We start from the raw sequence: 19,796 nt of genomic DNA, 5'->3' as shown, positions 1-19,796 counted from the left end.
GTATGAAATTGGTAGAAAAAGGCATTAATGTGGATATTTTCAAGAGGCAGCTTTATATTAATATCTCTACACACCAAAAATCGCAGGTAATGCGTTGGCTGGATCACACGTTTTACGATTTTGTGCAGAACGTATCCCTGTTCGAGTGTGCGCATGATTTTCAGTTCCAGTGCCGCCCGACGGACATAAAGCAGATATTCAAAATACAGTAGGATATGCTGTGTTTTAGATTTCATAACCTGTCATTTGTCCAAATTGCCCCCACGATCGAGAACATCGACTTTATGATCAGATACGTCAGAAACCTCGGCCACGATGACTTCACGAAAGGCGTGAAGCACATAATCTGGAACTTTGAGGATGGACTCCAGCTCACCACCTACATTCAAACCGAAATAAATTACCAATCAAGGAAAATCTACCACCTGACTTTGTGAATTATACTATTATTATACATAATCCTATACATAAATTTTTCCTATTAATTAAAATTATTATACATTATAAATTACCTCCCCACTCCACCACTCCCAATCAAATGTCAGCGATGTTCTGGAACATGATTTACACGCAGCAGCCGGACAACCGGGAGCTTCTGCAGCATATCGCAAACGACGACCTTCCCGCGCTGCTGCGCTCCGACCGCCTGCGCGCCGAACTTGCGCAGCCAACGCCACAGGTCATTTCGTACCTCGCAGCCCCAGCAACGCTCCAGGCGCTCATCCAGCTCCTAAATGCGCCAGAACAAGCACTTTCTGCCGCAGCGAACGACGTAATCGTCGCAGACATCCCGCAGCTCATGGACTAAATTTCGACCTCAGAATCGCTCTTAAACGCGCTCTTCGACATCCTGCTGCCCTACGACAGCGACAACATGCAATTTTACGCTCTGCAGCAGCTTCCATCACTGCCGCCGGCGGCGCGACGCGTCAGCCTCGCCTCCGCCGAAAACTTCTGCCGCGCCGTCTACACGCTAATTTCGAAGCCGCAGCGCAAGCTCAGAATCCTGAATTTCCTGCTCGCAAACCTTCAGATTATGAGCTACTTCACGCAGGCGATTCAGTCCGCTCCGATCACGGAAACGCTCCATTACATCTTCAAAATCGACTCAGCTGAGCAGCAACTGATATAACAAAATATTCTTATATCCTCAAACTTCATTTAGCAGCTTTTCTAACTTTTTCTTCAGGAAAACGCCGCTTTCGAGGAGCTCGTTCACGTCTCTTTCATCTGCCAAAGTTTTCTGCAGTCGGAAATCAATTTTGAGGTCCGCAGGGAAATAATGGAAAATTGCATCGAAATTTTGCAGAAAATCGACTCGAAATTCAACAGTTAAAACGTGAAAAACCTCTTCGCAATCGTCGCGATAACGGTCAAGTACGCCGTTCGGGGCGGAATTTTGGCCGAAATTCCGGACGAAAGCGCCGTTTTCGCGCAGTTTGTGGACCGAATTGTGAGCTGCGCAATTCTCGTAATTGACCGTTTTCTGGACGCCTAAATGACCCCCTCAGAGAGCAAATAAGAGAACCTTTTCATCATTCACAGCTGCAGCGTGATTTCTGAGCTTTTTCGCATCCAGGAGAGCGTTTTTGAGGCCATAAAGGACAAGGAAACGCTGCTTTTGAACAGATAATTTAAACCTGAATAAGCTATATTATATATGACTGAATATTATTCTACAACTGATATAACGAGTAAAAAAAATTCAACTGATATAACGAGTATTTTTCCCCTTCCTTTTGTTATCGGCTTCAGTTTCATTTTTCAGGATATTTATTAGCACCTGACGGATTCTACGGGCTTCAAATTCGACCAGAATTTCGTCTCCCAGATAAGCGATAAGGGGCCGGTAAAGAAGATCAATTCGGCGCATCTTTTCGGCCCAAACGGCGAGATTTGCGCTGGCAGCGTAGAGCTAATAATTTCGAAAATTATCGCCTCCGGAATCATTAAGAAAATGGTTTTTCAGGCCGTTTCGAACCCCGAAAACTCGATAATTCACGTTTCGATTTTGAGCGTTTTGAGTATTTTGGTCGATTACGTAAAATTTTCCGTTCCTTTTGCTGTAGAATTTCTTGACTCAGATGTTCTTACGCAGCTCGTTTCAGGCGTTTTGCGGGACGGCCCGGAGGCGTCAAAATTGCGCGTTTCGCAGCAGGTCGCAAGGACGAGTTTGGACGCGCTTTGCGTTGCGTTTCTGAAAAAAATTGGCGCTGCGAGAGCCAACGGCGACATTTCGAGGGTTCTGGCGCGTTCGGACGTTAGGGCGATGGCGGAGCTTTTTGAGGTGAAGAGCGCGCTTGGAATGTGAGGGTTTACATTTTTTTATTGTTGGTGGGTTGTGTATAATAATGGGGGGATGGGGTTTTTACGAGTTTCGGAAGGGGGAGGAAGGGGGAGATAATTGATGGGTTGTGTATAATAATGGGGGGTGGGAGTTTTTTAGGAGTTTCGGAAGGGAGAGATAATTGATGGGTTGTGTATAATAATAGATATTTAGGTTGGAATGAGAGAAAGTGCGCGAAATGGTGCATGGGGGGATGGGGGCGTTTGGAGGGAATATGGGTTTAGGAGCGTGGTTAAACGGGTAATTATGAGTGTATGTGTAGGATTTAGAAGATTTAGTGGCCAGAGCGCAAATTGTACTTTCAGGAGGCTGATTTAGCGGTGCTGGGGAGTTCAAGGTGAAATGCATTTAACGTGTGTGGTTGTGATCGGAGTAAGGTGGTATTACGGGATTTAACGGTGAATGGTGGCTGATCAGCCTACAAACAACTTTTAGACGCGTTGAGCACCTAGAAATATCGGTTCTCGCTGAGCTTTAGTGCAAAGTGAAGCCTAGTGGAATGAAATGAAATCAGATATGAAATTTAGTTATTGCACAATAGGGATGGCGGTGAGCGTTATTTATGGCATGAAATAGATAAAGGTGCCTAATTTTCGTAAGGGCGCGACGATGGTTAAATTGTTAAACTACCTAAAGCTAATAAGTCTTTGAACCTATAGTAGGCGCTTGTATAAAATAAAATAGGACTATAATAACGATTTTAATCAATACTCACTACTTACCTGCAGCATTTAGTTCTTTTTAGATAGATTTTGTACGTAAGTTCGCCTTAACAAGGATTATATGGTTGCTAATTTATTCACAAAAATCATCAAACACTTTAAATAAAAGTAAAATTATTGGCATCATCAGTCCAAATAATAGTATAGATGTAAACTGAATTACTGTCATAGCTCCAATAACAACGATAAAACTAAGACACTGATCATATGGACCAATTTTAATGTACTTAGCTTAATAGAGCATAAGTTAATAAAATATTCCAGTAGAAACCATAATGAACATTCTAGTACGATAAACTAGGTTAGAAAAGGCATATTATTCCAAAAAGCTTTTAATAATGCTACTGTATTCGATTAAAATTGCTAAAATCCCAAGTATAGTTATAATGACAGGCCTAAAAAGTATATATGCCAACCACACCATAATTTTTTGTTAATAAATTTATCCTTCTTAGTAAATGTTATTTATTGCTCGAGAGACAATGAATAAAACTACAACTGATACGAAAATCGTAATATCTATGAAAATTGTATTGGTATTAGTTAAATATTTTTAATCTAATTAGTTAGTCTAAATATGGTGCTTAAGTCTAAATACAATTATAAATGCCATCAATTCTTACAATCCTTAACCAGTAAAAGTTTAAGGATTGTGATAATAATTGTTAACGTATATAGCTCTAGTAATGTAAATTATTCTCAGTAAAAATATTGAGAAGATCGTTAAATACTAATATACCACTCCATACTTCCCGAAATAACTCTTAGAAAGACAAATTATAATGTTATAACCTTAGAATATTTACGCAAATACGGCCCCCAAATCAAAAATATCATTTCTAGATTAAAAATAGTTTTATAAAATTAAAAGATTCTACCAGTTAACTCTATAATTACTGTAAGAAATATAGTATAAGCAGACACAAAACAATGTATGTGTGATCTGGTAGTGAATAAATTTTTTACAAAAGAGTTTCATGTGACCTACCATATTTATCTATGACCATAAATAAGCTCTTATTCCTGCTATAACGTAGAACGATTCGACATATTTCGACCATAATGTAATATTAAGGGGTATGTTTTATTGTGGAATGATATCTTTTTATATAAATTAATGAAGAACTTCGCCAATAAAACATATCAAGATAAATCCTTCGGCTCCATCTAGATATTAAGTTGCACTTGTCATTTTTTAATATTAAAATATATACTAACTGATAAAATAGCAATAATAAATTAATAAATTATTTACAGTAATAAATACTAGATATAATTTAATATCGGTCATTGATTGGAAAATTAAGTAATTGTTTTATATTACATTGTACTTTATATTGTATTCAGAAACATTATCAAAGAAATGATAATAACATTAATTTATATTTTTAACATTAATATTAAAATAGTACTTACCAAAAAATATTTTAAGCATTAATATATATTTATAAATTATTAATTATAGTAAAATAATATCACTATTAAACCATATATTATTGTTATATTTATTAAACTTTGAAACCTCTAACATTCCCTTAATGGGAACTGATACCTCCTCCCCTAAAAAGCAACCACGCCGCGCACGCAACCCCAAAACTTATAGAAACACGCACAGAATTGCTATTCCCACTCCCTAATCGTCGTTCCAGCCACCAGTTCTTACACCAATGCTTCCTTGCCGACTTCGCCTCCTGCGAGCCCTCAGAACACGTGATTTGCTCCAAATAGAGCGCGAATTTGTCACCAGAGTGTCATCTACAACTTTCTACAGACAATCCCTTAAATTGAACGCCGAAACCATCGAAAAACTCAAAGGCCGCCAACAAGGCGTAGCGACACTTTAGGAGTTTGTGGACGACGACCACATGATAGTCCAAAAAGCTTACGGCCCAACCATCTACACGAAAGCGCTCTCGATCGTCGATTCCTCCCTTTTGATCCCAGGGGCCCAGATTTTCCTCAATCAGGACGCGCACAAGGACGTCGTCGTCGGCGTCCAGCTGGACGACGCAGACCCTGCGATCCAGTCGATGAAAGTCGAGAAGAAGCCCACTGACTCCTACGCGGACTGCGGCGGCCTGGAAGAGCAGATTCAGGAGCTGCGCGAAATCGTCGAAATCCCCCTGAAAAACCCTCAAATTTTCGAGGAAATCGGCGTCGTGCCCCCGAAGGCCTGCATTCTTTACGGCCCGCCGGGAACCGGAAAATCGCTCCTCGCGCGCGCGGCAGCGCACGAGACCGACTGCGCGTTCCTGCGCATCACCGGAAGCGAAATGATATAAAGCTACGCTGGCGAGGGCCCGCGGCTCGTCCGGGAGCTCTTTAAGGCCGCCAGGGACCTGCAGCCGAGCATCGTTTTTATCGACGAAATCGACGCCGTCGGAGCGAAGCGCTACGAGAGTTCCAGCGGCGGCGGGCGCGAGATCCAGCGCACGCTCCTGGAGCTCCTGAACCAGCTGGACGGGTTCGACCAGAACGACCAAATCAAGTGCATTATGGCCACGAACCGTATTCAGAGCCTCGATTCGGCGCTTATACGGCCCGGTAGGGTGGACAGGAAGATCTACGTCCCGCTCCCGAATTTCGTGCAGCGCAAGAAGATCTTCGAGATTCACACGCGTAACATGTGCCTGGAGGGCGTGCGCAGCGACGAGATTCTGAACGCAAAAAGCGATATGAGCGGCGCGGATATCAAGGCGATCTGCCTCGAGGCGGGGCTGCACGCCTTCAACAGCAGGGGGAGCTACAGCGTCAGTTTCGAGGACTTCCTGTACGCGAAGGACAAGGTGCTCTACAGGAAGCAGGAGGACAAGCCTGATTTGTACCAGTGAGGAATTTCGCTTTTGGGGGTCTGGGCGGCTGATTTTGCGCGAATTTCGGGCCCGTGTGCGAAGGAACGGATTTTGGGGGCTTTGGGGTGAAAATTCGTGCGGTAATGTGATTTGTGGGGAATAAGCAGTGGAATAGAGTAGTGCGGGGCAGTTTGTGGGCTAGATTGAGGGTTGCCGGGACTGCGATATTGAGAGGTATAGGTCGTTGTGAGTGTTTGGGTAATTTAAGAGTGCGTTCTGGCGGTAAAATTTAAAATTAGGAGTGCAAGTGCGGTGGAATGGCGATGAAGTCTTGTAGGATGTGCGAAAAAGAGAAATGCGTTTAGTGCGCAGTTGGAAATAGCGTGTGTGGGGTGCTTGCGTCAGCTGTGCAGGACTGGTAGAGGGCGAAAAGTGTGATTGCGGGGCCAAATAAATTAGCTGAGCAACTGCGGCTAAGAAAATTTATGCTGAGCATGGCATAATGGTCATGTGCTGAAAAAGGAGAATATAGTAGTTGTGCTGGCAATCCCCGGCTCTGCGTGGAAAAAATTTCGTCAAATACGATTATTTGCATCGTCATGGGAATCTTAGGTGGGATAGCTTTAATATTCGGGGATGAGGTATTTGTAATCGTCGCTAGGAAACGGAGATTCCATGTTAATCGCGATTATGGTGCAAACATTTTAGGCCAGAGCAAGGACTCGAGCGGCTAGTTATTTTGAGTGACATTTTACCTATTTTAAATGCTATTGGCGTTAAAGCTTTTGAGGTAGATATCGGATGGTATTATATAGGAGAGGTTAAGGAAAATGCTTTACTGAGAGTTTAAGTAAAACTTTCACAACCTTCATGTATTCTAGTCGCGAGAGTTATAAGCATTATCTTGTGATTGTCATTAGCCATTGTACTGAAAAATGATTAGTTTCAGAGGATGTTAGTAGGTGACTACTGGGTTGTATAATTGTAAATGCTGCTGCTAAATTAATACTTTTAACTTCAATTTTTGGCCCATTCTCATAAACGGATGTGAGTATGACCATTGTGCAGTAAGTTTCCATAAACAGTCAGATACATATAATGTGATAAATATCTTAATTTTAGGATATGGCTTATACGAGGATTGGGCTAGATGCGCTTTATTATAATATACAGGACGCATATAGTAAATGCTGCATACAAGCTATAATCATAATATGGAAATTGCGTACCTTGACGTAATTAATAAATAAGTTAGCACGACTAGGAATCGAACCCAGGTCTCTTAATAACTATCTGTCATATGAATGATCACATTGAAATGTTAAATTGCAAGAATGCTCCCACTGCACCATCGTACTGATGTGGTATTTCCGCAACTATATAATATTTCCTTATTACCCTAGAACGTACTTAGCTCTATATGAAAATTATGCAGAAAGTATCATGCTTCATAAATTACTTAAACTAGCCATAGACACCTATTCCTTGCATAAGGAGATCGCCATACACAAAAGCTGATTACGCTGGATCTAGGCATTTCCCTAAAAGTGTTTACTTTGCTAAATACAATTATAATATGTATTGATACTTTTCTAAAATACGAACATGGAAACCTGTAGATGATTTATTTCATCGAGGGTAGTTTGATTTAATATTGGGTTATATTAACAACAAATTACCACTAAGACGCTACTGGACCGTATTTCGCCTAAGTGGTGAATGTATTTGTATAAATACTACTAGTTACCGTAAATCACTAAACTAGTCTTGATAACAAACTACTACTTACTGTTTGCATAAATTTATAAGAAATAACAATAATTTAACTATGAAATTATTGGTATAGCGTCTACTGTTAATAAGTTCGAATTAAATTAACTTATTATTTAACTTAACTTTAGGCACTCTTACTTAAAATATTTTGAATATTTTTACTTAAGCTATCTAGAATGCTTAAGTTATAGGAAATAAGCGATTAATAGGCGTAAAATAATAAAGCTAGGTATTAAAATAATATTATTATTGTTAACTGTCTTTCAATAAATAGTGTATTAAATTAAAGCTTCCACAGTAAAAATTTATATCAAAATTTGCTTAAAACTATAACATTTGATGTAAACTTATACGTCATAACAATTACAGAATGCTTACTGATGTAAAAGTAGATTACGTGGTTCCTATTATCTAAAGTTTCACTTTACTCTGTTCTGATAAACATACTTGCCTATTAGCATTTAAGATAAAATAAACCATTGATAGTGAGCAAAATAGTGAATAAATATAGCATTTCACAAAATAAATATTAAACCTCTCACTTTCCCATACTGTGCTGGAAGCTGTATTTCTTAGGGCGCTTGGCGTAAAATATGGACACACCGGCTATTATGCCTACCGCGGCCACCGCAGCTACCACCATACCGGCTATGTTCGCTATGAACAGCGACTCATTGCGCTATTCTTCTATCGGGACGCAGGTGTGTTCGACCATTTCAAACCCCTCGGCGCAGGAGTCGCATTAATTTGCCGTGCTCAACTTCCACTCCGGGGTGCAGGCGAAGCATTTCGTGCCGTTGCAGTTTGCGCAGTTTAACATGCCGGCGCAGTTGCACGACTTCCCGCCGTTGCAAGGCTCGCAGGACTGGGAGGCACCGCACATTTCACCTACCAAGCAGTTATCGTCCGTCTTGCACATCACCTTGCAGACCTGATCGACCAGTACGTATCCGGTAAAGCAGCCTGCGCACTTGTTCCCGTCGCAGCTCGTGCAGGTGTCGAACTGGTTCCCCTCGCAGTTGCAGAAATAGCCTGTGGATACATGCTCGCACAGAGAGCAGGAAGGTGGCAAAATACAAGCATGCCCGGTGAGGCAGAAGGACGAGTCCTGGGTGTTCTCGCAGACCCCTGTGAAGCCTGGAGGGCTCACCATGCACTGCTTGTTGATCATCACCGACCCCGCCATGCAGGTGGCGCAGCCCTTGTTGTCCGCGGTGCAGGTGGCGCAGTTCTACGCGCTGCCGCAGTTGCACTGGTTTTGGACCGCAGGGCATTCTTTCGTATCATTGGGGCCGCTGCAGTAGTGCCCCGCCGGAACATTGATGCTGCAAATCGGCACCGAGCAGGAGTTCTGAGAGTCGGGCCCGTACCCCGGCAGGCAGCTGGAGCAGGTTCCGGCAGCACTGCACGCGACACAGTTTATCGAGTCGCCGCAGTTGCAGGCTTTGTCCTATTTTCCGCAGACGTTGCACTCGCTGGCAGTCTCGTCGCAGTACTAGTTTACTGGGCAGTCAGAGGTGTCAAGGCAGCTGACTTTGGGTTGGCAGAAGCCGTTCACGAGCAGAAAGCCCTCCAGGCAGGTCTGGCAGCTGTCTTGGTACGCCGAGCAGGTCTGGCAGTTTTTGGCCTCCGAGCATTTGCATTCCTTAGCCGATGAGGTGGTGCAGAGCTCGCAGCTGGCTTCTGCATCATTAGAAGGACAGAAGAAGCCGTTGAAGCAGGAGTTTGCTGGCCCGCATTTGTTAGGCTTGCACTCGCCCTTGAGGAGGTCCAGCCCAGCAATGCAGAGCTTGCACAGCTTATCTTCGCAGAAAATGCAGTTTTCGCGCATGGTTCCGTCGCAGTTGCACGACTTCCCACTCGTCAGCTGGTTGCAGGGAAGGCAGACCTCGCCGAACTAGCCATTGCAGAAGAACGAGTTGTTGCACCTCGAAGACTTGTTATCTTGGTCGCATATATTTTTAGTTTCATTGGTGATTTTAGCGCATTACAAAGTGGAAGGATTGAATACATGGCCGCTCGTGCACGTCTGGCAAGTGTTGGATAGAATTCCGCAGGTTTTACAGTTATCTGCCGTTCCGCAGTTGCACGCTGCGTCTACCGCAATTGAGCATGGCTCGCACTTTGCGTTTGCTGCCGAGTCAGGCGGACAGTGGTGTTGGGGAAGGCATTTGGTCGCCGAAAGATCATCCCCGCAGTTATTTTCGGCGCAGGCCCCATGTAGCAGCTCAAACCCGGTAAGGCAGCTCGTGCAGCTTCCACTGCTGCATTTGTTACAGTTCTTGATGTCGTCCCCGCTGCAGTGGCAGGATTCGTGTATCTTGATCTATCCACAGCTGACGCAAATTGCTCCAAAACTATCATTACAGTAAAAGTCGTCATTACACAATGTTGATTTACCATTCGAATCGCATATATTTCCCTTCAGAGTACATTAATTCTTCGCATCTAATTCGTATCCGGCAATGCATGAACCACAGGAGTTACTGGTGATACCGCAGGTTTGGCAGAAGTTGGCCCCGCATTAGCAGGCGTTAGATGATGATTATGTGCATAGCTAGCAGTTAACCGTGCCGCTGCTCCCATCAGGGCAGTAATTTCCCAATGCACAGGTGCTTGAGGGCCCACCAGAATTGCAGGTGTTTGTGACGCAGATGTTGTTGTACGGAAAGTAGCCGTCAATGCAGGCCTCGCAGCCACTATTCTCCGAATTACATTACTTACAATTTTGGAACAGCGCGCTTCCGCATTTACAGGCCTTACCTTTGCCCATTGAATCACAAGATACGCACGCGTCTCCGAATTAATCTTTGCAGAACTTTCCCGTCGTGCAAAGCGTGGAGCCGTGGGCGAAGTCGCAGATATCGCCCTTCAAAACGCATTGTTTGTTACTAGATTACAAATCATAGCCAGAGAAGCAGGACCCGCAAGTATTAGCTATAGAACCACACGTTTAACAGCTGGGGAGAAGCCCGCACTTGCATTCCTGCTGCTAATCATGACATTTCTTACAAACCTCGGTTCCCGATGCCGCGCTGTTCGGACAGTAGTACCCGTCAATGCAGTTTTGCGTGTTTTTGGGCTCTCCGCACATATTGGGTACGCAAACCCCCTCGATAGCCAGATATTTATCAATGCAAACTTCGCATTAGGTCCCGTTGCATTTCTTGCAGTTTTCTTGGAGCGTCAAGTCGCAATTGCAAAACTGGCCCTCTGCAATACTCGCGCATTCCTAACAATCATCTCCAGGATCTCCATTGCACATAAACCCTACAGTACATGTAAAGGACTCCTTTAAGGGGCTGCAAACGTTCGACTTCGCCACGCAGCGCCTTTCTTTGTTGAAATCGAAGCCGGGAAGACAGGTTTTGCACGTCTTGGCATTAAGATCGCACGTCTCGCAGTTTTACAGGTAAAAGCACTAGCACGGTACCGTTTAACCAACCTCGCAGGCCTCACAAGCCGCCATTCCCTGCGTCCACGCCGGGCAGGCATAATTATTCAAGCACAAGCTCGTCTCGTTCGTGCAATAGTTAGCTATGCAGTTGGTCCCAGTGCTGATTTCAGACAGGTAAAATCCGTACCCGCAAACCCCGCATTCCTCATAAAAGCACCTAATGCAATTATATAGCTTTCGATGTGGGTTGCAGAAGCAGCCTTCGCTGAGATACATCGTATCGCAAGTCCTGCAAATTTCTTATTTTTCATCGCAGTAAAAATTTTTTGTGCAGTTGCTGCTAGTGGGCCCGTTTCCATAAAAGTCGAAGCATGTTCTAGCATTCTGGCACTCCTTTGTGTCACTTTTGAAAATGCTCCCATAGACTAATTTTCCCACGCAGGCCCTGCAGCCGCTGCCGCCGACGTCGCAAACCGTGCAGCCGTAAATGGCCTCATTTCCCTCGCAATGGCACTCAAAACCGGACTCGGTCGCCGTGCTGCAACTGTGGCATTTTCCTTCGCGGCAAACGTGCCCTAAAGCGCAGTCCAAACTAGCGCTGCAAACGGCATTTTGGACGTTTTCGACGCATTTTCCGTTCAGCAAAATCAAGTTTCCGGCGCATTTCGCGCAGAATTCGACGTCGCAGATTTCGCATCCCCGCAAAATCGACCCAGCGCAGTTGCATTCCTGCGAAATCGTTATTCCTGAGCAATCTTGGCATTTTGAGCCAGATTGCGCCGGGCAAAATTTCGAATGCGCGCAATTTGCAGAATCGCTGCTGCAGCTTTCTTGGGAAAGAACGCATTTGCCGTTCCTTAAAACGTGGCCTGAAATGCACTTTTCGCAGTAAATTCCGGCGCAATTAGCGCAGTTTTCCCTCAAATTGTCGAGGCAATTGCAGCTTTTTCCGGGCAGCATGTTGGCGTGGCAAGGCCTGCACATCACGTCGTCTTTAAAGTTCGGGAGGGGGCAGTACGAGTTATTGGCGCAATCTAGGGAGTGCAGGAGTAGATTGAGGTTTCTGGCACAATTTCCGTAGTAATTAGCGGGTTTGGGCATAATGTGAAGGGGGGTAGTTGGTGTTATTGAAATATGGTGATATAATGTGCTGAAAATTAGTTTTTGGGTGAGAAAATGTGATATTGTGGTGTTTAAATGTGATATTATGGTGATAAAATTGATAATTAAAAAATGTTATTTTGGCGAAAAACTAGTTTTTACGGTGATAAAATGTGATAGTATGGTGAAAATATATTATTGTGGTGAAAAAATGATTTTTTGTGGTGTTAAAATTGCCAAAATGTGATGTTAAAATGTGTTATTATGGGGGAAAAGTAATTTTTACGGTTTAAAAATATGAAATTATGGCTATAAACTAGTTTTTATGTTATTAAAATATGTTATTATGATATAATATGTGTTATTATGTTATAAAAACTAGTTTCTATTTCCACACTTTTCAAAAAATAGTTTATATAAATATCCAGTTTTTACTATAAACATCATTCACTATAAATTTTTATGGAATTATAACCTAATATTTTTAATTTTATATCGAATTATTTCCAGTGTTATTTATAAAGTATAAATAAGTTTATAATATATGACATTTCATAGATATTAATTTAATAATTTATTAATATGTTTCGTATGGTAATATTTATTAAAAGTGATAAATTGAATATTATTAATATTATACATGTTATAAAAGTTTAGTAGAATTATTATAATATAATGTATATCTAGAAATTTAGGCAGTTATAATTTGTAAAAATAGATATTTTACTTATTCTATAAATTTTTGGTAATATATTTATAATAAATATATTTAATTTAGTAATAAAATAGTACATATCTTTGTTTTACTAAGTTTATAATTCATAACTATTATAAAACCATTTAATCTTTATTAACTATATATTTATGATTATTTGAATAATTTACTAAATATTAGTAGTCAAGTCTAATATTTCAATATTTTATCTAAAGTTTTATTAAGATGGAATAAAATTTAATAGTAAAAAATTATCTGTTATAGCTAGAATTATACGTTAGTAAATAGTATACGTGTTAAAAATCATTAATGATTATCTGTATTACAATATTACTGTACACTGAACGAATGAATTACCTTTAAAATTTAACGAAAACGCAAATGGACATCAAAGTGTTTTATATATATTATTTACTTAGTTATGCATAAATAGCTACATAATTAGTAAGTTGATTATATTATTATTGTTAATTGAGTAAACATTGGTGTACACTAAATTTATATAAATCAATTGCTTAGCTGTGCACTAACGTACCAATATTATAATATAAATCTCTGAACGCTTCAATAAATACTTTTTTACATATTAAAACATGGTTCATAAGATGTAGTAATATTACTTGCTTCATCATATTTTAATAAAAGTATAATATTATACAAAGTAAAGGTTAGAAAGTTCATACATATGGTTATCCGTTTCAGTAGATAAATATCTTTATAATTATTATCTATATTTTCTTAATTATAAACACATATATATTATATACAATGATTATAATTTTCGCTTTATACTTTATAACAAAATTTCCCTGTAAGAATGAAATAATAATTAAAATAATAATACAAATAATAATTGTCTGATAAGAGGTAAATTATTAATATATCAAATATTACTCAATAATAACCTAGCAAATATTATTAAAATAATATAAATTTACTTGATACAATGTAGCAGAAATTTTATATTTTCAAGAACAAACTAATTTTAATTATACTATATCTATTAAATCAGTATTTGAGTGGCAAACTTTTATATTGCAAAAATTGCATAATATAAAGGAGAAAGAATAGTAGCTATTATAAAGTCTGAAATATTAGTATAAAGCTTATTTTTTAGATCACATCATAGAGTATATACTAAATTAAGTTATGATATCTTCATTAAAATATTGAGACAAGAGAAGCTACGAATATAATTTGTTCTTCGTAAAATATATACTTTTAATATTATGTTTAGCCAACTTGAACGAACGTATCTTAAATATAAAACTAAGCAAATTAGTAATTTAATTATTTATTTAACTTTTATGTCACGATATTGAATTAAAAATTATAATACTGATTATTATACAGTTCAATTTTAGTTACATTGAATAATAATAACTAATGCTAAGTGTATTATTTAGGATTTGATATTAATTCAGCAAGATAAAAGTATATGATCAAAATTTAAATGAATTATTTTAACTAATAATTGGCTTTTTCATGTAAATCATAAACTTTTGTATAAATACAAATTTCATATATTTTCAGGTAATGGAAATTATTGAACTATAAATTATTATATATTCTATGGTTTCTCATAGTAGGAATTACTAATACTACACTGTGATGTTAAAAAATCGTTATTTGCATCAATAAAAGTATCAATTGATTTAATCGTATTATTAAAGCTTATATTTATATCTTATTGAAAACATATTCTACTATTACTATACTTAAACTTCAAAAGGCTGAATTATTGTATAATTAAATATGCTGATTTTTATATATTAGAAATTGAATAGGGTTATTTTTAATACAAAATATCACATTAAATAGATATTGATGTACGAAATAATATTAATGTTATCTTAGATCATGTAAAGTTGCTCTATTTTTAGAAAATTGCATGAATTTATGGCAGTAGTCTGATTAATATTGAACATTTTACAAAATATGTAATGTGGATTGTTGACAAAGAAGTATACGAATTTTTAGATATGATATCCTAGAGCATAGTAAATATGAATTTCTAATTTATTAATATAATAGAAGGTCAATCATATATTTTAGATTTAACATTAAAATTGTATGCAAGGAATTATTAGAATATTATGTAGAAATATAAATAATGGATGAAAAACCCTGTTTTTGATATTACTAATACTATTATTTTTATATAATATAAGTACATATCTAACACTAATTTTCTGTATTTAGTAATATTATATATATTATATCAAATCTTTATTATACTTCTTAGTAAAATGACTACAGTGTGTCCAACAGATTACGTATAAGCTGTAGACAAAGAAGGATTCGATTAATGCTATCCTAAGATATGCATAGATTCTACTAATAATGTATGCTCAAAATAAGGACTTTGTCTTACAAATAAGACCGGTGTCACGTCTTGCCACTGTGACAAGAATTTAGATCCAGCTTCATAATGTTCTGCTTGTGCTGATGGCCTATAACCAGTGGATGGTGTATGCTCGCACACGGAATGCCTTATTGATGGGAAAATATGCTCTGGCAACGGAAGCTGTACTAATAATGTTTGCTCCTGCGCCAACAATTTTGACCCTGAGTCAAAATGCTCACAATGCGTTGAAGGTGATATAATTGCCGAAATTTAAGGAAAATAAATATGCACAAAGGAGACCTGTCTTAGCGCCGATGGTGGGATTTGCGCCAATATAGGATCCTGTGTTGATGGAACTTGCCAGTGTTTTGAGGGCTATGACAGTGCCAGCTAATGCTAAAATTGCGATACCGAGTATACGAAATTAGCTAACTATTGTATCAACAACAACTGCGTAAATGGCGAAAAGGTATGCAACAACGACGGGCACTGCGAGGCGAACAAAAAATGTGTCTGCAGAGAAAAGTACGACCCGGCAAAATAGTGCTCTGAATGTGTGGAAGGCTATGCTGAAATAGACTAAGACGGCGTCAAGACCTGCTAGATGGCTGGTTGTGTCGTAAATAACACAATATGCAACAATAATGGCTCCTGCTCTAGAGATAAATGCTCGTGTTAAAAAAACTTTGATTCAGCAACTAATTGTACGTCATGTTAAGACGGTTCCAACGTTTTTGACGGAGTTTGTGTATCTAATTCTTGTATAACGGGGAAAAATATTTGTAGCGGTAATGGTACCTGCTCTTAAGATAAATGCAAGTGCGAGAACAATTTTGATCCTGAGAATCAGTGCTCTAAATGTATGGCCGAAAACACGTTATTGGATGGAACTTGTGTTCCCACTCCTTGCGTTTCAGGTAAAACAGCTTGCAGCAACAAGGGTACCTGCACGAAAAATATATGCGTCTGCACAAATAATTTGGACCCCGCCTAACAATGTTCCGCGTGTGTTGCAGGGAAAGAGTTGATAAATGAAGACTGCGTTGCCACTACCTGTATTATCTCTGGCAAGATTTGCAGCGGAAACGGGACCTGCAAGAATGATGTCTGCTAGTGCAACGAAAACTTTGGCACGGACTGTGCGGCTTGTCTTGAGAACTTCACTTTGTCAGGTGGAAAATGTATAGCAAATGCCTGCATTGGTGAAGATAAATTAATTTGCGGTGGGACCGGGACCTGCACGAAAAATATATGCGTCTGCACAAATAATTTGGACCCCGCCTAACAATGTTCCGCGTGTGCTGCAAATAAATAGTTAATAAATGAAGACTGCGTTGCCACTGCTTGCATTGACTCTGGCGTGATTTGCAACGGAAACGGGATCTGCAAGAATGACGCCTGCGAGTGCAGTCCTGGCTTTTAGCCTAAATGTGATGCCTGTGAAGGCGATCTACAGATGATCAAAATTGGCGATAAGAACGTTTGTACGGCCAGCGACTGCCTCAAGGACGGTGTTATTTGTGCCAACAACGGGACCTGCGATTTAACTACGAAAGCCTGTAAGTGCAAAGAAAACTTCAACAATGACTGCACGACTTGTCTCACGAACTTCACTTTGGTAGATTAAAAATGTATAGCAAATGCCTGCGTTGGCGACGATAAATTAATTTGCGGCGGGAACGGGACCTGCAAAGATAGCACCTGCGCTTGCTCCGGCAACCAAGATCCAGCATAAAAGTGCAAAACGGGAACTTGCGCCACTGGGTTCACTCTGGTAAACGGCGTATGCGTCTCAACCGCTTGCCTGAACGGCTCTATGATTTGCAACAACCATGGAGATTGCACCAATAACAAATGCGTCTGCTCCACTGGATATTCCGGCTCACAATGCGTAGACTGTGCAAATAAGTTTAGCAAGGTCGGAGCTGAGTGTTTCTCTGCAAATTGTATCGACTCAGGTACTGTATGCAATGCGCAAGGTAACTGTGCAAAACCGCTGTTTTCCTGGACTTGCTAATGCAAAGGCTGGCTTGAGCCCACATTAAAATGCAAAGACTGTGGTAAAACCATTCCGTCTTTAGGACCAGAAGGAAAACCCAATCCTATTCGCTGCATTCCCAAAAACTGCAGGGATTGCGACACGACTAAAGAAAAGCCGAAGTCCAAGAATCTCTGTGACGTTGCTATAGCGACAACTGAATGCAGTGGGCGCGGTTCCTGTATTAACGACCCCATTTTAGCCTTGGCCGGCGTCCTCTCCCCAAAATGTTCGTGCAAAGCTGAAAATATGGATAAGTTTTGTTTAAACTGCAAGGCTAACTTTATCCTTTATACGTATCCGGACGAGACCTTCATTTGCGCTCCTAGCACTTGTACCGCGAGCTGTCCCGAGTCCAGCTGCCTGTTCGACCGTGGTGTGAAAAAGTTCATATGCCGGTGCCCCACGAACTACGATCCCGCGAAAGGCTGCTCGGACTGCCTGAACCAGTTTGACATCAAGTCGAACTGTCTCAACTGCAAGACCGGCTTTTCTGAGGAGTCCGCCTGCAGTGCCTGCAAATACGGCTACAGGCCGAACGCCCAAACCGGTTTCTGCGATTCCTGCCACCCCGGATTCGACATCCAGCAGGACTGCAGGCAGTGCCTGGGCGGGCTCACCATCAGAAGCCGCTGCAAGCGCTGCGAGAACGGGTTCACGTTCGACGGTGAGTCTTGCGTGAGCGACCTTCAGGGCTCGGTGGCCATTTTCGTCGTTATCGGCGTAGTCATCGCACTTGCGCTCGTCATCACGATCGTCGTGTTCGTGATCAGGTATTTGAGGAAGAAGAGCGAGAGAAGGTTCATGGCCCTGGAGCAGGAGGCGCAGGAGCTCAACGAGAGCATGAGCGCGAACGAGTATAATACTGACATTTGAGGCGAATGATACTATTGTATATTTGATATATTAATCGTACTAAAATTTTACAACAACTATAAAAGTAGAATATGAGTTTGATTGTATAAAAAATGATTAATTTGAAAACTCATAATGAGCGTAGCTTTAATTTAATATTAGAGAAAATAATGATAATCATTCATATTATTATTTCAATTACTTTAGATAGTTATTATATACGAATAAATTATTTTAGGCTTAAATATATTCTTATCTAACTAGTAGTAGAATTTTAGGATATAACATTTATTTATGGTAAAATTTACTATATTTAATAATAATAAGATAATATCAGATGGAAATATATTTAATTTCATAGGAACTTATTCTGGTAAGTGTTGAATCAAATAAAATTGCTAAGATTATTTGTCTAAATTATATCCTTGTTTTGTTATTGTCAATTTGCCTGTTGGCAGAAGTTAATTTGAATATTATTATTGCTATGCTTCAATAAATATATATTCAAGGTTAATTTAAACGTTTTTCTGATGTAATAAAGTTAGTTATGATTATATTTTTTGTTATTAATTTTATTAAATTTTTTTGATTATTTCATTATTATATGGTATATACAGAAATAATAAATAAATGTAAAATAGTTAAATATCGGTGACTCCTTCTTGGCGAGGCATTCAAAATAAATATACCGCGTATTAAGCCGGTATTGATAGCATGTCATAATAGTATAATGTCCAATGTGATATTTGTTGTGTGAGAACTCTTTTTCAACCTTAAGCTATATGAAATAAAAATTGGTATTAATTGAGGCCTTATAATGTTTAAAAGTAGTGTTAAAATGCAACGAAATACAAAGAATACATATTTTTAAAAGAGATGCATTGAGATTTTACAATCTTATGTAGGTTGAAAATAGCGGTAAATGGTCCAATCATTTTATTTTAAAATTAACGAATTATTAAGCGATATATATTTTGCATTATCCAGCTAAAGAATATAATATATAGAAGAATGTATTTATTTAGAAGCATGGCGTTCGGATATTGATGATACCACAGATAACAGGACCAATGATACCGGAACTTTTATTTACATGAGCTTCTGAAGGTCTATTTATTCTTATACAGTAGTTTTATATACAGAATTATAATTATGGGAATATTTACTAAGCATATCCGATCAATACGGAGCGTACTCAATATTATATATATATATATATATATAATCACCTCAAAATAAAGGTTTTAATGTACTCATTCAAAGAATAAATTAATTAGTAGTTGCCGGTACTCGTAGTTATACCACTAACTAGATATGGTTTGTAAAATATGTTATAATAGCATAATGTTATAGGTTATCTCTTTAATCTTTTAACCAATAGGTGTCTGTAGTTACCATCTGGGGATATTTATGTTTAGTTCATAAATACCTGTCTACTTTAGGTCCAAGTTATTCTACAATTGTCTATAGAGCAAACATACGGTTTCCTTAACATAAATTAGTTATTTACGTAAGCAGGATTATCCTTGGTCATGTACCTTGGAATCAGATTCAATAATTAATAAACTTTTTAATAAATGAGTAGAAATAAGATATCAGGTTTTGTTATCTTTGAGACTAAGATTAAAATCACTTTTATTTTACAAAACCCTAACTATTCAATAATTTAATATGTTATTTTATATTTCCAATGCTTTATTATTTACTAT

The 19,796-nt window shown here is 39.1% G+C and overlaps 4 protein-coding genes, 1 non-coding gene and 2 pseudogenes across 5 annotated transcripts; 4 read left to right on the top strand and 3 right to left on the bottom strand. All coding sequences in view use genetic code 6, as the record gives it.

The window, feature by feature from the left end:
* Positions 1–538: 538 nt before the first annotated feature.
* SS50377_21473 (uncharacterized protein) lies at positions 539–2,311 on the top strand (the record flags this gene model as incomplete). Its single annotated transcript, XM_067905393.1, has 1 exon — positions 539–2,311. One exon carries the CDS (start codon positions 539–541, stop codon positions 2,309–2,311), a length of 1,773 nt encoding a protein of 590 aa, XP_067766710.1.
* Positions 2,312–3,058: 747 nt separating this feature from the next.
* SS50377_21472 (Transmembrane domain-containing protein) lies at positions 3,059–4,261 on the bottom strand (the record flags this gene model as incomplete). The annotated part of the gene is made up of 1 exon (XM_067905392.1): positions 3,059–4,261. One exon carries the CDS (start codon positions 4,259–4,261, stop codon positions 3,059–3,061), a length of 1,203 nt encoding a protein of 400 aa, XP_067766709.1.
* A 346-nt stretch (positions 4,262–4,607) lies between these two features.
* On the top strand, positions 4,608–5,900 carry SS50377_21471 (putative 26S proteasome ATPase subunit S4; the record flags this gene model as incomplete). The annotated part of the gene is made up of 1 exon (XM_067905391.1): positions 4,608–5,900. One exon carries the CDS (start codon positions 4,608–4,610, stop codon positions 5,898–5,900), a length of 1,293 nt encoding a protein of 430 aa, XP_067766708.1.
* Positions 5,901–5,969: 69 nt separating this feature from the next.
* SS50377_21470 (Hypothetical protein) lies at positions 5,970–6,604 on the top strand (annotated as a pseudogene).
* Positions 6,605–7,113: 509 nt separating this feature from the next.
* SS50377_t20015 lies at positions 7,114–7,219 on the bottom strand. Its single transcript has 2 exons — positions 7,183–7,219; positions 7,114–7,148 (listed from the first exon to the last, which is right to left on the bottom strand). It is a non-coding gene; the product is annotated as a tRNA-Gln (tRNA).
* Positions 7,220–8,172: 953 nt separating this feature from the next.
* On the bottom strand, positions 8,173–11,319 carry SS50377_21469 (Cysteine-rich membrane protein 1; annotated as a pseudogene).
* A 3,777-nt stretch (positions 11,320–15,096) lies between these two features.
* On the top strand, positions 15,097–18,108 carry SS50377_21468 (Neurogenic locus notch-like protein; the record flags this gene model as incomplete). The annotated part of the gene is made up of 1 exon (XM_067905390.1): positions 15,097–18,108. The coding sequence occupies one exon, from the start codon at positions 15,097–15,099 to the stop codon at positions 18,106–18,108; it is 3,012 nt and encodes a 1,003-aa protein (XP_067766707.1).
* Positions 18,109–19,796: the final 1,688 nt, after the last annotated feature.

Source organism: Spironucleus salmonicida, chromosome 2 (genome assembly GCF_000497125.1).
Source record: "Spironucleus salmonicida strain ATCC 50377 chromosome 2, whole genome shotgun sequence".
Lineage (NCBI taxonomy): Eukaryota > Fornicata > Diplomonadida > Hexamitidae > Spironucleus > Spironucleus salmonicida.
The sequence above is the reverse complement of the archived record's forward strand: the minus strand, read 5'-3'. Positions and strand labels throughout refer to the sequence as shown.